The sequence below is a fragment of the Carcharodon carcharias genome, chromosome 20, assembly GCF_017639515.1.
Source record: "Carcharodon carcharias isolate sCarCar2 chromosome 20, sCarCar2.pri, whole genome shotgun sequence".
Classification (NCBI taxonomy): Eukaryota; Metazoa; Chordata; class Chondrichthyes; order Lamniformes; family Lamnidae; genus Carcharodon; species Carcharodon carcharias.
In genome coordinates, this window is record NC_054486.1 from 65945402 (window position 1) to 65962696 (window position 17295).

General features: G+C 41.8%; 1 protein-coding gene and 1 pseudogene across 4 annotated transcripts in view; one reads left to right on the forward strand and one right to left on the reverse strand.

Moving 5' to 3' along the window:
- The window catches only part of nid2a (nidogen 2a (osteonidogen)), a 173045-nt gene that overhangs the window by 152431 nt on the left and 3319 nt on the right, over nucleotides 1-17295 (forward strand). For all 4 annotated transcript variants that reach the window (XM_041214945.1, XM_041214949.1, XM_041214948.1 and 1 more), the window contains 7 exons: nucleotides 1970-2212; nucleotides 3726-3895; nucleotides 5802-5931; nucleotides 8311-8482; nucleotides 8997-9154; nucleotides 9357-9480; nucleotides 12969-13081. In XM_041214945.1, coding sequence (XP_041070879.1) covers nucleotides 1970-2212; nucleotides 3726-3895; nucleotides 5802-5931; nucleotides 8311-8482; nucleotides 8997-9154; nucleotides 9357-9480; nucleotides 12969-13081 — 1110 coding nt within the window. The remainder of the gene's footprint in view (nucleotides 1-1969; nucleotides 2213-3725; nucleotides 3896-5801; nucleotides 5932-8310; nucleotides 8483-8996; nucleotides 9155-9356; nucleotides 9481-12968; nucleotides 13082-17295) is intronic.
- On the reverse strand, nucleotides 2509-2680 carry LOC121292878 (annotated as a pseudogene).

Sequence of the window (17295 nt, forward strand, 5' to 3'; positions counted from 1 at the left end):
TCTTTTGTAAGGAAACCTGAGGCTGCTTGGTGTTGTTATATGCCATTAAGGGATAACAGCATGCCATCACCAGAAGGGAAGTGTGTCATGTATCCAGCCTCAGTTTTACTTTTGCCTGTGAGCAGAACAGCTCTGATGCCTTCAAACTTTTTTTCCAAGTATATATGTTCTCATGTGCCTAGTCTAATAAATGAACCCACAATGTGTTTACCCGATCCGTTTTGAGAAATTGGTGCTTTTCATGTCATTATAAAAACACAACACTTAGTATCTCAATAAGTTCTTTTGCCGTGTTTTCCAATGTTGACCTCTGTGCGGGCCCTCGAGACTTTCGAGCAGGTGGGGTAGGGGCAGCGACTGCTTGTTGAGTGCAGCCATCACTACCCTTTCCTGTTAGTCTTCTTCATAAGTATGCTTGCATTTATGCGTTCCAGTCAGGGTTTGTTCCAGTTCTGGGCTGTGGATGTTCTGCTAATGGCACCAACACTTGGTTAGACTGGTGTCACCACCACCGCCACCATGTTTCATATACTGGTGATGTCGTGTATCTTATCTAGAGAGACCTTAGGCCTACTCGGGTAGTTACTTCAAACTGTTTTATTTACACTAGGCACACAATATTCATTTTAAGCTACAAAGTAGGCACATCTCTTCTGAATTCTGCCTGGTCTATCTGCTGTACAGAGTGTCTACCACATGATTGCTGATGTCATTACCTCATGGTCTACATCGCTCATTCCCATAACTACTTCATTACCCCATTCTACCACAGGGCAAGCGGGCAGGAGTGGGTAGGCATTTTTTTTAAGCAAACTGCTTAAAAGGCAGGAAGCAGGTGGGGTACATCCTTCAAGGGTTGCCCTGTGCCCCTCGGGGTCACCCACCAAGGTGTTCCCCCACTTTATCCCTGCCTACTGACCTCTAAAACCTGCCCCCTCCCAACTCCCTTGACCCCTCCCTAGTCTCCTCAATCCATCCCCGTCCAATACCTAGATTCATCTCGCTCTGGGATCCGTGTCATCTTCTTCCTGCTCCTCCTTGCACTCTCAGCAGTGCCCACTATTGAGTTCTGGCACTGCTAGGGCCATGAGAGCTGCCGGCTAATCCAGATTACCTGGCAGCACTCAAGGGTGGGACTTCCTCCCACTGAGGGGGCGGATGCCCAACTCTAACCTTGTTTATGCCACTGGCAGTGCTTCATCGCTGCGAGGCAGCCTTGTTGAGCCTTGATCGGAGTGGCACCAACTTTCGTTCTGGGGGTGGGGGTGGGGAAGGGGGGGTGCGGCAGTGGGCTGGGGGTGCTGAGCAATATGCTCCCCTCCACATAAAAATTCCTCCACTTGTGTGTTTTGGGATGCATATCATTTGGGTTTGATTGCTTTTCTATTTTTAGACCAATTAGCTTTTTTTAATGTGGTTTCTCTTTGAATATTTATGTCTAGTGCTGATTCTTCTACATCCTCCTCAGGAACTCTGACAGAGCCTCTTTCACGTTCCTCTATAAAACTGAGGCTAAATACTTATTTAGCTTCTCTGTCATTGCCTCACATTCAAGTACAAAATGGCTTTCTTCATCACTAACTAGTCCCTTTAACTATCCCTTTGCTTCCTACGCGCTTATCAATGCCCTTGCTGTTGCTTTCTTAATTTTAGTTTTTGCATTCCTTTTACACTTTTTATGTTCCTCGGTTTGCTTAGATATTATTCTCCCACTGTAGTTAACATGTCTGTTTTTAAACTTATGTTTTGCTCAAATCTGTTTTTCCCTAGAATCCAGCTATTGAAGCATTGCTCTTACTCCTATTCTGAATTTAATTAAACATAGATCTCATACTTAAATATCCCCCACTGTTTAATCTTCCATATGCCATTTTTCCAATCAATTATTCTGGGCTAGATCTCTTTGCACCCTATTCAGAGAATTGAGTCATAATAAGAAAGCATTATTAATGATTGTTTCATCCAACAGGTGGAGGTTCTCAAAATGAAGCATCCACGCAGCGACAACCGACCGTATGTGAACGTTGGAGACTGAGCCTTCTGGAACATTATGGTGGCAGACCAACTGATGATCAATATATTCCTGAGTGTAATGAGTTTGGGAATTTTAGCCCCTTGCAATGCCATGGAAACAGCGGTTACTGTTGGTGTGTGGATAAAGACGGTCGAGAAATTCAGGGAACTAGAACTGAACCTGGCAGTCCACCAGCATGTGAGCATTTCCATCTTTGATTGTAAAGTGAAAATTAAGGTCCTGTTTAAAGATAGAGGAAAAGAATAATCAAAACACAGTCGCTAGTAAAAATGTTCTATGCTTTCCAAAATGAGAAGTTCAAATCATCGGGGCACTTCTAGAAAGAAACAACTTTTATACCATTGCGTTTATATAACATATTTTATGATCAAAATAAATGAAAGTACTTTATTGAGTTGTAACCACTGTTGGTAACAATTGAACTTGCTGCTCACACTTCATTGCAATATTTAAACCAGATGGATTGTGATAAACGTGTCCACACAGCAGCAAAGTCCTGATGGCAGCAACAGCCTGGAGTCACAGGTTGTTCACATCAGAACTGAGGGGCTACTGTGCAGGTATATTACTTTAATATTCCAGTGACTCAAGTGCCTTTGACTGTACAACCACAAGTTGATGAAAGTCACCTGTCAGCTGAACTTGCTGCTCCGGCCTCTGCAGGCCTCCATGCTCTCCCCCAGCTCTCTCTCCCTCCCCCCGCGCTCTCCATGTCTCTGCCCAGCCAACAGTGCTAGACCTCACTCAGGTGGCTCTCCTCTCTTCCCTCCCCAGTGGTCACAGGAAGGGTTATCCATGCCCTGCTTTGAGGCTTCAGATTTGCATGCAGCAGAAGAAGAGAAGGTTTAGAGGTGAATGGATAGAGGTATTCAACGTCATGAGGATTCTGGATGGAGTAGATAGGAAGGAACTGTTCCCATTGGTCAAAGGATTGCGCACCAGAGGGCTACAGATTTAAAGTAATTGACATTATGTAGTGAGTGGTTAGGACCTGGGATACACTGCCTGAGAGTGTGGCGGAGGCAGGTTCAATCGAGCAAAGGAAGTTGGGTTATTTTCTGAAAAAGAAAAATGTGCAGCCCTACAGGGAAAAGGTGGGGGAGTGCCACTAGGTAAATCGCTCCCTCAGAGGACCAGCACAGACATGATGGGATGAATGGCCTCCTTCTGTGCTGTAACCATTCTAAGATCCCATGAAACACAGCAGCTAATGTGTGCACAGCAAGATCCCACAAACTGCAATGCGCAGATCTTAGTGATGCTGGTTGAGGGATACATATTGGCCAGGACACCAGGGAAAACTCCCTTTTCTGTCTTCGAATAGTGGCAGAAGATCGTTTGTGTCCATCAGAAAGGACATATTGCACATTGGTGTAATGTCTTATCCAAAAGGTAGTGCAGCAGCCCCTTGATACTGCACTTGAGTCAGCCTATATTTTATCCCCTGGAGTGGGGTTTGAACCCACAACCTTCTCAGTCAGAGGCAAGAATACTACAAATTGAGCCAAAGTTTACCCTTGTAGTATTATAGATAGCAACAGTACAAAGTCACAGTCTGTATTGGTTAATCAGGATTGTTCTTACTAATTGTCTTTTAATGACACATAGCATTATAATCATAGTGGTTTTGTAAAGATTTAAAATTCATCCTAGCAATTTTACAAATGTTTTTTTCTGTTGAATTTGCCAGGTATACCAACTGTTGCACCTCCTATTATACAGCCTTCTCCAGCGCCTGTTGTGACTCCACCACGCACGGGTACCTTCCTTTTATATGCTCAGGGACAGCACATTGGGTACCTGCCCCTGAATGGTACTCAGCTAAACAAAGAGGGAGCCAAGAGCCTGTTAGCTCTTCATGTAAAGTATCTATTTTTATAAGTTTCTCCATTGGAATAGCCCCAGATAAATTTAGCACTTGGGAAGGGGGAACAGCAGGTTACTTTCATTTTTCAGCAAGTGTATATGGGTCAAAACCATCAGATTGGACCGATGCATATAAAAGAAAAATCAAATCAAGCATTAGGACAGGAAAATTAATGGTACTATGCAAATGAGATTAATTGAAACAGAGTTAGTGGCAAGTATAATAGTGGAAGTGAGAGAAGTGAATGCAGAGATGTTAACTGGTAAGTTGGAAGAAAGATTTGCATTTATATAGCGCCTTCCATGATCTCACGACATTCCAAAGTGTTTTACTACCAGTTAATTACTTCCAACAAATAGCCACAGTTATAATATAGGAAAGTTGCTTCCCCTGTGTTACAATTTGTTGAGAGCATTTTTATCTCTTTTCATTCTTTAAGACATTTCAGGCCCATGGAGCTGGTGCTGAGCAATGGATCCTGACATTCCTGGGGGCTGCTCCACTAACTGAGTGAAACCCCTACTGATCATAGTCCAGGTACAAGCCCTTGTTCCAATTCTTGGAGACAAGGCCATTAGCATGGCCAAGACAGACCATTGGCTCCTGCAGGGACACCCCAGAGGCACCTGTCCCATATTGACCTGTTCTGCCCTTGTGGGGTGAAAGAGCAACTTACTGCTCTGCTTCAGGACCCCTGATGCCCAAATGAGCCAAAGAGAAACATTTTTCACTCTAGTCATTATGCCATTAGAGAAAATAAACCATTGCATTGGGATTAATTACCTTAATCCAGCAAAAGTTTGGAGCCTTCATACTCATACCTGGTCTCAACTGGCATGAAACCTAACTGGATCCACAAAAGGAGGAATTTCCCAGGGAAGCCAGGGAACTCCCTTCCCCCCAACCCACTCCACCCCCCATCACACCTCCTTGTCTTGGGGATAAGAGATCCATAGATCCATCTATGGGCCACCCACCACTGCCCCCACTCTGACCAGTATTTAAAGGTCCAATCCAAACAAGGCACAATCCATTGGAACCAGTATGGTCTCATATTCCAGATGGCCTCCAGAGAGAAACCTGACTTGTGTCCTTTCCTGACCCAGGGATTTTGGAGTCATGATTTTTGACAACCTTGTTGAAATAATAGACCATTGCACACTTGACCTGGTTTCACTCAGGCTTTATTCAGGCCTTCTCTGTTCTCAGTCCAGAGATAAAAGCTATTGGGGAATGAAGGGAATGGTTGTGGCCCTTCAGCATGAAGTGAATTGCTCTGCTTATTGCTGGCAAGCCAGAAGCAGAAAATTGAGCACCATCATTTGCACATGCAAATGTATGTTCTGTACCTGCTGTCAGTTCCTTTCTTTGTGATTGAGCAGAGATTTTTTTTTTAAATAGTAAGTCATTACCAAATTGGAGTAGGTAATTTGCAGTAATGTCATATTCTGTGAATCAACTTATGTAACCACTAGAGAAAAATATTAATTTAAAGTAATTCAGGTTCTGCTGCAATTTACATGCTAGAGTGTTTCTTTCATAAGTAGTTTTAATTGTGTCATTTACTGCTACTTTTTATGTTTGTCTTTCTACAATGGCTTAAAAGCATTTGTGCATCTGCTGTTTTGCATTAATTAATGTTTAACATATGAAATTGGCTTTAAACTTGGATAAAGTAGACACTAATGTCAAAAATGCTGGTAGTTAAGCACAGCTATGTAAATTGTGATCTCTTTCCAGTGAGATAATGTGCAAACTTGAGTTTGTATTTGAGTTTCTCCAGCTGTTACCCAGATTTGTAAATTTGCCCAGATTGAGTTCACAGCTTTATTGAATTTCCAAATGGTGGTCTATGAGATGATTAACTGTTTTCTCCTGACTTATTTTTTTCCCTTCCAGGGTTCAATTGTTATTGGCATTGATTATGACTGCAGGGACAAGATGGTTTACTGGACTGATGTTTCTGGCCGAACTATTAATCGAGTTAGTTTGGAACCAGGTGCTGAGCCAGAAATTATTATTAATTCGGGTGAGTTGTCAGTAATTCAGGCCCTGAAATGTATCGTGCTTTTATGATCATCATCAACATTATCATCATCACTTGTGCTCTGCTTACAGGCAGGTCCCTAACCCATTGGGTCTGCTGATGCTTCATTCTGAGCCATTTTTCTTGGTGATTTTGTCGGTGGCGGTTTTCCATTGCCTTCCATTGGGCAGGGTGAGGAAGCAGGTCCCAAGCCCACCTCAGCCAGAACGAAAATCAAACCTGCACTATTGGCATTTATTCTGAACTGCACACTAGCCATCTAGCCAACTGAGCTAACAGGTCCCACTTTTACAATAGATAAGAACAAAAATCATGAATATAAGAAAATTAAATAGTGTAAACTTAAACTTTTGTGTAATTATGATTTATTTTTTGTCAGACAAATGAAAAATATTAGCAGGCATCTCTGCATTCTTCTTAAGGGGAGGAGTAAGAATGGGGTGGGGGTGGTGCAAGTGAAATGCTAAATAATGTTCTCAACTTTCTGATTGTCCCTCTCTTGACCAAGGGCAAAAATTCCCCCCCATTGGAGGGGGGGTAGGGAGTGCAGGAGTTGGCATAGGTGGGCATCCCTCCGATCGGCGCCCCCAATCATGGGTGCACCACCATTTTTTGTGAGCAGGCCAATTAAGGCCCGCCCAGTGTGACATGTGCCGTCCGCATGGAAGTGCTGTGTGCTTCCTGTGCGGGCAGGGGAGACTGGCAATTGTGGAAGTGTGCTCCTTCGCGCGTGTGCATGAAGGAGCGCTCCGATCTCCCTGAGACTAAGTGCTGCCTCAGGGAGATCGGTTCCCAAAGGGAAAAAGTTTTTGTTTCGACAATTTCATTTGCTGTCCATGTCCCCTCATGTGACAATGTCATATGAGTTGGGACATGGACATAACTTTAAGTAAAAGTGAATGAGGTTTCATGCTTTTTCAGGTAGCTGCCAGCGCCCCCAACCTGCCTGCCAACCTTAAGGTTGGACGGGCAGTTCCACTAATTGCTTTAATTGATTTTTGAATGGACTCAATAGGCCATTGACAGGTCAACGGGCACACAGCTGACTCTGCTTGCCAACGGGAAAATTCTTGCCCAAGTATTATTCATGCTAGTGTTTCTTACAATTCATGTTAAAATGGCCGTTAATGGCTTACATTAATAGCACATTAATGCATTCCCTTTCCAAATATTGTCAAAAATGCAGCCATGATCTCTTATCTATGCTGAATTAGCTGAGGAGGCTGGAGCATCGTTGGGGAATTACAATTGACTTCAATACCCTCAAGCAAGGGAGAGAGGAAAGGAAAATACATAATTGATTAAATAATCAGCTAGTGATGCCACTCTAACACTTCCCAGTGATCCTTATTGTAAGTATGTGATGAATACAAATGAGGATAGGATCAAATCTCAGTTGAGCAGCTTGCTGACACTCTGCCTAAACTCAGATGAGAAAAATGGACAACTGGATGAGATACTAGAGGCTGCCTGAGTCTGTGGAAGTTTACCCAACATGATTCACTACTTGAGGAGAGTGGGAGACGGAATAGCAGTTATGCTTTTTTTCACTTATCTCTCCAATTTTTCCTTAGCTTCACATATTGCAGGCTCATTGTTGTGCAACTCTAGAGTACCTAAATATATACAGGAAATCCAGAGTGCTGGCACTTTTAAAGCTTGTGACACACTGCATTAAATAACTAAGTTCTGAGACCTTACCACTGGAAATAATTGACCTATAGGGCAGGATTTTATGCTTCCCAGGAGCAGGTTGGCAGGCAGGTGAGGGGATGTAAAAAAGGGCCTATTAATGGCCAATTAATGGTCTGTTCGCGCCCCTGCTGCAATTTCTTCTGTGGATATCAGAGGCCAGTGCCAAGTGAGGAGCCCAGCAGCTTTCACTGCTCAGGCTGGTGTTGGGCAATGAGGTGAGTAGTATCTCCTTTACAATCCTCCAGGCTCATCAGAGCACCTCCCCCCATCCACCCCCATCTTCCCTGACCTGTCCACCCCAGCATCCCACCTCCCCCAAACACCCCTCACCACCTCACCAGGGCCTACCTGGATCTGCCAAAACCACCCCTCCCCCAACCCCCCCCTTAGACAGCTGCCAGCTTGGAGGTGGGATTTCCTCCCCAGATGAGAAGGGAATTAATTCCCTGCTGAGCATTAAGCAGCTGCCATGCAAACCACCAGGGCAGATTGGGTTGGCTGCCAACATTTACATCAGGGGTTGGGAGGGGAGGTTGGTGCAGAGACCTCAGCACAGTGTCAAACCCAACCCATAATTGCAGTTATCCTGGCCAGTTACCCTAGTAAGTGATCAAATGGATACTAAATAATTTGTACCTACTCTTTGTGTTTCTGCTTCTATTTTAGACCTGATTAGTCCTGAAGGATTAACCATAGACTACCTCCATAGAAACATGTTTTGGACTGACAGTGGATTGGATAAAATAGAAGTTGCCAAAATGGATGGATCTGAACGGAAAGTTCTTGTTGATACTGATCTGGTAAATCCCAGAGGAATAGCAGTGGACTCTCGAAATGGGTAGGTTTCATATGAAGGTAGCAAATTTTTACAGCTTTAGAGTTTTCTAGAAGAAAATAATTTTAAAATATCTGGTGTATTATCTTTCTGGTTAGACATACATACACAGCCCTTGTAGACAACATGATTATAGCTTTTACAAGATGTCAAGCAAAAGCAGGGTTTTTCCAAAATGTTAACATATGACAACAAACCAAATTACATGATGTGGCATCATGTTGCACAGATGTTGGTACCACACTATATTGTGGGTCTAAAATACTTCCTCTGTTTTTAGGATGGAGAAAATTTATATTGTAGCAAATTGAAATCTGTAGAATATCTCATTGACTAGCAGCAAAGTTCGAATAGAACCAAACAAAAGCCTGGGGCCAGCAAATGTTTCCTTTTAAGATAGCCTCAAAAAAGATCATGGTCTGTTTGTAAATGCTAAATGACAGGCACGCACTGCCTTTAGATTAGATACGCTGACTTGTTTGTATTAATTCTTGCGCTCCTCTTGCTTTCCCTTCAGCAACCTTTACTGGACAGATTGGAATCGTGAAGCTCCTAAAATTGAGACTTCTCGTGTAGATGGAACAAACAGAAGGGTGTTAGTTAAAAACGACATTGGACTGCCCAATGGGCTGACTTTTGACCCATTTTCCTCACAACTGTGCTGGGCTGATGCAGGTATGTTCCATGGGCTAAGCAGGTTTTATTTTTGAAGGAAACATTTTAAAAGGATCAAGTTAGTTGGCATTAAAGTTTTAACATATGACTGTAGGTCATGAAGAATAAAGAAAAGTTGAGGAATTCCACTTTTGAAATTTGCTGTTGAATACTAACTATCTTTCTCATTACACTTGCTTTCATTAATGATTGGGATCAAAAGGAACCAAAGACCTGGAGTGCATATTTTCAGATGGTACAGGAAGGCATGTAGTGCAGCGTGGTCTAAACTATCCCTTTAGTATTGTTGCCTACTCGGATCACTTCTATTACACAGACTGGAGAAGGTAGGAACAAAAAACATAATGGAACAGTTAATTCAACCATATCTTAAATTCTGCTTATACTTGATTGATGGACAGATGGGGGGAGATGGTGACATAATCCAGAGACCCAGGCTAATGCTCTGGGGACATGGGCCTGGATTTTTCCTATGGCAGGCGAGCTGGGCGGGAGCAGGCGTGGAGCCGATTGCTGCCTGTAATCGCCTGCGCGCCGCCATTTTACGCAGGCAGGCCAATTAAGGCCCGGCCTGTGCTCTTTTGTGCATGCGCGTGAAAAGGTGCACAAATCTCCCTGAGGCAGCTCCGTGGCCCAGGGAGATTGAATGGATCATGAAAAAAGTTAAATAATCGATTTAAAAATTTATTCAAACCTGTCCCCTCATGTGACTGTGTCACATGAGTTGGGACATGTTTGTGATGGTGGGAAAATTTATTTAATTATTTAATTGTTTTATAAAAGCTTCAGGAAGCCTCATCCCACCTGTGATTGAGGTTTCCTGAAAAATGCGAAGGCCACTTGGGCTTTTCACCTGCCCGTCAACCTTAAGGTTGTTAAATACTTAATTAATTTCTTAACGGCCTTAATAGGTCCTTAACATTTCGGTAGGTGCGCAGCCCACTTCGGCTATATCGTGATGATGCGGGATGATATCAGGACGCACTCCCAATGCCGTCGCACGTCATTTTACGCGTTGGCACGTTGGGCCTGCCCCCACACACCGACCAGAAGATTCTGCCCATGGATTCAAACCCCACCAAGGCAGCTGGTGGAAGTTATATTCAATTAATAAAATCTGGAATTGAAAGCTAGTTTCAGTAATGGTGACCATAAAACTATCATTGATTGTTGTAAAAACCCATGTGGTTCACTAATGTCCTTTAGGGACAGAAATCTGCCATCTTTATCTGGTCTGGCCTACATGTGACTCCAGACCCACAGCAATGTGGTTGACTCTTTACTTCCCTCTGAAATGACTAACCAGTCACTCAGTTCCAAGGCAGTTAGGGATGGGCAACAAATTCTGGCCGTGCCAGCAATACCCACATCCCATCAACCAATAAAGAAAACAAAAATTGAGGAACCAATCCCACTAATCAGTAGTCAACTGTTAATTTCTCTGCAGTTTACTAAGTTTGGAAAAATAACCTTTACACAAAATGGGATTACAACTGAAATTTTCTGCCACAAGCCATTGTCTGTCCATAGTTTATTTTAAAAAGGATTTAATTAATAGCTTGCAATTAAAAATATGAAATGGTAAGAATGAATATAATCTAATATTCCATTTACCCTACCAAACAACTATGTGTTACACGCAAGTGAGGAGGAATCGAATGGGTCCCACTTTTCCCTCTCCTCGCTTGACCGCAACAGGTTTTAAAAAATATATATTTGCCAATTCTGTGAGTGTTCAACTGTTTATATACTATGACCATAAGAGACATGATCAGACAGATTTTCTTGAGTTTTCTTTTTAAAAAGATAGTTTTTCTTGTACTTAACACAATCTAAGTAAAATCATAAAAATGCTCCAACTTTCACACACAGCCACACTCAAAGTTAACATACACACAAATAGATTGCAGAGTGGGGAGGATAAGATTAAAGAATTTAGAGTCCAGTAAAATTAAAAAGGTATACAGCTCTTGAAGGTTGGTGACTTGGCTGAACTTCAAGATGAACTCGGTGGTCCTGCTGCTTTTGATGTTGAGGCATTTTAAAGCTGTAGGTGGATGATTTTATCTGTTCTTCTGGAGATAGCAGTGCTGGGTTAAGTTGTTCTTAAAATCTCCCTTTATGGCACCTGGATAATCAAATTCAGCAGACAGGGTTCAAAAATTGCAAGTTGGATGGAGAGAGAGAGAGAGAAAGAACCTATTCAGAGTTTTGTTCATTCAACGTCTCAGTTGTTTGGCCTGTTCTGCTTAGAAAACAGGTGCGTAAACATACACAGGATTGGCCTGTCACGTGACCTTCTCACTCCAGTTGCCCAGTGACTCAGATATGATCATGGCTAATGTATTCCAGTTGTAACTTGATTATATTCTGGCTGGGAATTTCTCTTTCAGCCAGGACCCTATTGTCAAGTGATTATGCCTAATGGTTTGTCTCCACCAGTTGGGTACCCAGGTGATTATCTGGACACTTTGCTAATAGGATAGGAGATGGCATTCCTGCCCTCTACCTCTCCTTCTTTAAAATCATCCTTAAATGCAGGTCTTTGGACAAGTTTTTGTCCACCCCTATCTGACTATCTTTTTTGGATCCACACCCATTTTATGATTATGCCCTGACGAGATGTTTTGCGTGTTTTTTTTGCATTAAAGATGGTATATAAATACAAGATGTATTTGGAGAAAAAAACAAAGACTTGATGCATAGAGTTTATTTTTAAAAAAATTCATTCTCAGGATGTGAACATTACTACTAGAGCCCGTGTTTATTTCCCATCCCTTATTTCCCCAAGAAGGTGATGGGCCTTCTTCTTGAACCACTGCAGGCCATGTGGTGATGGTTCTCCTCTAATATTGTTGGGTAGGATGTTCCAGGATTTTGATGCAGTGATGATGAAGGAGCCATTATATGGCCTAGTCAGGATGGTGTGTGACTAGGAGGTGATGTACCAATGCAGGGGTGTCAAACATCTGCTCATGATATAATTCAATGCAGCCTTCAGTGTCATGTGTTTAACGTTGTCATGTCCCAAAATAGGCCACAAATCTCCTAGGGACTCTACACAGTCTGCTCCAACTGCCCAGGAGAGCACTACATGAGCATTCCCTGAACCAACACAGAATGGTGCAGGGAGACATGTATAGGTGGCTCAGGAGTCACAAACTGTGAAATGGGGGCTCAGGGAAAAAGAGGAAGGCTAGGAAAATGCAGGCAAGGATCTAGGCTTGAGAAGGGGCTTGGGTGGGGAGTGGAATGGAGTAGGATGGGAAAGCCAGAAGTCACAGCAGCAGTGCAGTAAGTGGGGGCAGCATTGAGAGGAGCTGCCAGTAAAAAGGCGAGTGAAACCTGGGGACCTTACTATGGGTAAACAGTGAAAGTTGTTTCCACTGGTAGGCAAATGGGAACACAAGGAAATGGACTGAGCACCCTGACTGGGCTCAGGGAGTATTACAAGCTTCAGTATATAGAGGAGGTACTGGGGTGCAAAGTCCTGCAGGTAACGGCCTGTATCCGAGATGTTAAAAAATCTTTATCTTACGATTTCTTTAGTGGCCTCCAGCAGTCTTTTTAAAGACCAAAATAAAACCAATATAAAACAGGAAATGTTATACACATTAAGTACCAGAGCAACTTCAAGGCAGCAGCCTAATTGAGGGGTTCACAAGAGCAAAGGTTAACATGTTTACAACTTATTTAGACCTCTTGATTAGACCAGAGTCTGGAGTCCACTCACTGGGGTTGTATACTTCTTCTTTCCAGTTTTTCCAAACTTGAATTCTGTGGTTTTAATTGTCTTCAATTTCTTACTTTTCAGAGATGGAATTATAGTTGTAACCAAAGATAGCAACCAGATTACTGATGAGTACCTACCTGATCAGCGATCACATCTGTATGGAATAACTGTGGCTTACCCTCGTTGTCCACATGGTAAGAGGATAAAAAATTGGAAGTTTCATGCCAGGAAATGCAATTCCTTTCAATTTAAAATTCCTAGGCTTTGCAATATTACTCCGCCTTAAAGCATTGTGTTCTAAAAGAATTTTCTGTGGTTCCAAAAGGTCTAGTATAAAGTTGCAGCCACATTCTATTTCTAATGCTACTTCTTATTGAAAGCTTTCCTGGTGCAGATCATGTATCAACATATTATAGGCTTACTGCAGCCTCCCATTACTTTAGAATTTTAAAAACAAGAATAATTAAAACTTAGGGTTAAAAAAATGTATTACAGGGCTACTCTTATTATTGCTGCCAGAAGTCAGCATTTGACTTAGAACTTTTGTTTCAAGACTGTAGTTTATGCAGAGTTTTCAAAGCGGAGTTTGCAAAGCTAGGTCTTGACAATCTAATCAGTTGATGGAACTTATGAATCAGAAGGCTGTGGGTTCAAACCGCATGGGACCCGAGCACATAACCTAGGCTGATACTTCAGTGCAGTACAGAAGGAATAAATACAAAAAGAGTTAGACCAAGCTTGTTCAAGTAGACTTGAAATATTTTGTAGAATTATTCAAAGGGAAGGAGTTCTGGTGCCCCAACCAATATTCCTCACCCAACTGCGTAACTGCAAGCTGAAAAAGTTTTGCATTTTGGGAATGTAATTTTTATGAGGCAATGCTAAACTAATACTTATACAAATCTGTTTCTTTGTGATGCAAATCACATTGCACCATCTGAGATCCCGTTTGCATCAATCACATTGGCAAATATTTTAAGAGTTGATATAACAGAAGTGGTGATGAAAATCCTCCTTTAACTTAAAACATCAATGAAAGAAAAGTCCTACTTTTACATCTATCTGTACAATTAGATTAAAGGGTACTAGGTTTTAAGCAAATCCTTCCTTCAGTTTTGGATTAAGAACCATACCAATGTACTATTAAAAATGGCTGTATGCTTGTTCAAAGAAATTTGATAGAAGCATTCCTAAACTCTGGTAAAATCAGTCTGGTCACAACCTTAGTGTTGCAACTGACCCCTAGATGTGCTTCTAACCTCATATTGGTGCCGTCACTAAGACTGCCTATTTCCACCTCTATAGCCCCTGTTGCAGCCCATTTGTTGCTGAAACCATCATTCATGCTTTTGTTACCTCGAGACTTGGCTATTCCCATGCACTTCTGGCTGGCCTCCCAAATTCTATCATCTGTAAACCTGAGGTTATCTAAAACTCTGCTGCCCATGCCTTAACTCACACCAAGTCCCATTTCCCAATCACCCCTGTACTTGCTGACTTGCAATGGCTTCTGGTCAAACATCTTGATTTTAAAATTCTCAACCTTGTTTTCAAATCCCTTTATGGAATTACCTCTCTCTCCTGAAATGTGTTCAGGATAACTTCCTTGACCAGTATGTTCTCGGTCCAACTAAGAAGGAAGCATTCCTGGATTTATTGCTAGGGAATGAGATGGGCCAAGTGGAACAAGTGTCTGTGGGGGAACACTTGGGTAAGAGTGATCATCATACCATAAAGTATGGATTAGTAATGGAGAACAGCAAGAAACAATCTAAAGTAGCACTTCTAAATTAAAAAAGGGCTAACTTCAATGGGATGAGGGGGGATCTAGCCAGGGGAAAATGGAATCAAAGATTGACAAGAAAAACTGTAATGGAACATTGGGTGATCTTTAAGGAAGTGATGTTTCAGGTACAGGCTAGGTATATTCCGACAAGATAGAAAGGTAGGGGAACCAAAGCCAGGGCTCCTTACATGACTAGGGAGATAGAGAATATGATGAAACAAAAAGAGGGTGCATGATGCAGGAAAATATGACTGCCAAAGACATCATATGAGAATAGAATGGCATTTAACATAAAAGGAAACCCAAAAATCTTTGATCGACATGTAAATGGTAAGCGGGCAGTTAAGAGGTGGAGTGAGACCTATTAGGTTCAGAGTGGACAATGTATGCTTAGAGGCACAGGGCAAGGCTGGAATACTTAAGCTTTATATTGGTTTTTATGAATGAAGGGGATGCTGACAAAATAGCAGTAGAAGTGGAGATGGTAGTGGTAATGGATGGGGTGAAAATTGACAAGTAGGATATACTGGAAAGGCTGATAATGCTTGGGGTGCATAAGTCCCCTGGCTTGAATGGCTTGTATCTCAGGTCACTAAAAGAAGTGGGAGTGGAGATAGTGGAAGGACTCATAATCTTCAAATCTTCCCTTGATACAGGGGAGGTGGAAGAGGGTTGAGGAGTGGTAAATGTGACACGTTATCAAGAAAGGGTGCAAGGACATTCTTACTAACTACAGGCAAGTCAGTTTAACATAAGATTTTAAAAACCATAATCAAGGGAAAAAATCAGCAGGTGCTTGGAGAGATTTGAGTTAATTAAAGAGAAAGCCAGCAGTGATTTGTAAAAGGCACATCATGCTTGACTAATCTACTTGAACTATTTGATGAAGTAATAGAGAAGCTTGATGAAGAGAAATGCATGTTGTCTATATGGCTTTTAAGAAAGCCTTTGACCAAGTACTACATAAAAGGCTGGTTAACAAAATTGAGACTCATGGAATAGGAGGGAGTGTCAGCTTGGATAAAGAAAAAAATTGGCTTAAGGACAGAAAACAGCAAATTGTGGTAAATGGTTGTTTTTCAGACAGCAGTCTGGTAGACAATGGTGTTCCCCGCAGGGCATTGCTGGAACCACTGTTTCTTTGATATCTATAAATGACTTGTGGAATATAGTTAAATGTCCAAATTTTCTGTATGATTCCAAACTTGGAGTTGTAGCATGGGCAAACAAGTGGCAGATATAATTTAATGCAGAGAAGTGTAAGATGATACATTTTGGCAGAAGGAACAGGGAGGGCCAATATAGACTAAATCACAGATCCACAAAATACACAGGAAGAAAGAGACCTTGGGGACTCATGTGTGTAGATCTTTGAAGGTGGCAGGATATAATGAGAATAATTCGCAAAGCATATTGGATCTTGGGCTTTATAGAAGTAGTGCGTACAGAAACAGGGAAGTTGTGCTGAAATTGCATAAAGCTCTGATAAGGCTACAACTAAATTATTGCATCAATTCTGGTCACACTTTAGGAAGGATGAGTGGGTGCACAGGAAATTTACCACAATGGTTCCAGGGATGATGGATTTTAGCTACAAGGTTAGAATGGAGAAGCTGGGGTTGTTCTACTTGGAGCGAAAGAGATTGAGGGAATATTTGGTAGAGGTGTACAAGATTATGACAGGTTTAGAAAAGGTAGACAAAAGAAAAGCTGTTCCCATTAACTGATAGTATGAGGATGAGGGGACTGTTTTAAGGTTTTCGGCAAGAGATACAGGGGGAATATGTGAGGAAGAACTTTGTGTGTAGCCAGTGGTAATGGCCTAAAACTCAAGGCTAGTGGAAATGGATACCATAAATAATTTCAAAAGGAAGCTGGATGGGCACTTGAGCAAAGTAAGCTCTCAGTGATATGGGAATAGAGTAGGAGAATGGACTAGCTGGTTTGATCTAGAGAACATGCAATGACTCTATGGGTCAAATGGCTTTCTTCTGTGCCATAATGACTCTGTGCCTCCCCATCTCACCTTATTCCTTTACTGCACTCCTTTGCTTTTGTTCATTTGACCCTGCCTCCTTATGTGATTGGTGTCATTTTTTTGTTTTATAGCGCTCCTCTGCAATACTTTGGGACATTTTATTAATTTAATGGCACTATATAAATAAGTGTTGTTATACCTATTTTGATATACACCACTGCCTTTTTGTTTCTCTCATTCTTATCTTTAATGATGTGAAGTAATTGTTTCCTGGTATAGTAACTCAGTCTCTCAGGTTTTCCCAATTTCACCCCACCCATCTTCATTTTCTTCTGCATTCACATTTTCAAGACAATGCCCCTCTTCAAAATAAGAATTCTCAAATCAATATCTTGGAGCTCTTAGTTGGTAGAATTCTTAAGTCAAAAAATTATAGGGAAATAACTCAATTCTTGCCCGATTATAGCAGGATATGAATCTGTTAATTAACAATATTATTCTCAGCTTTAAGAAAAACTAAGTAGTCTCAAATGGCTACAATTGCTAAGATTCAGTGAAATAACTTTGTCCATTTAACCTTGTGTGCATGCATTCCTAATAGAAGTCCATCATTTACTGACCACTTTTTCTTTCTTTTCTGGCAG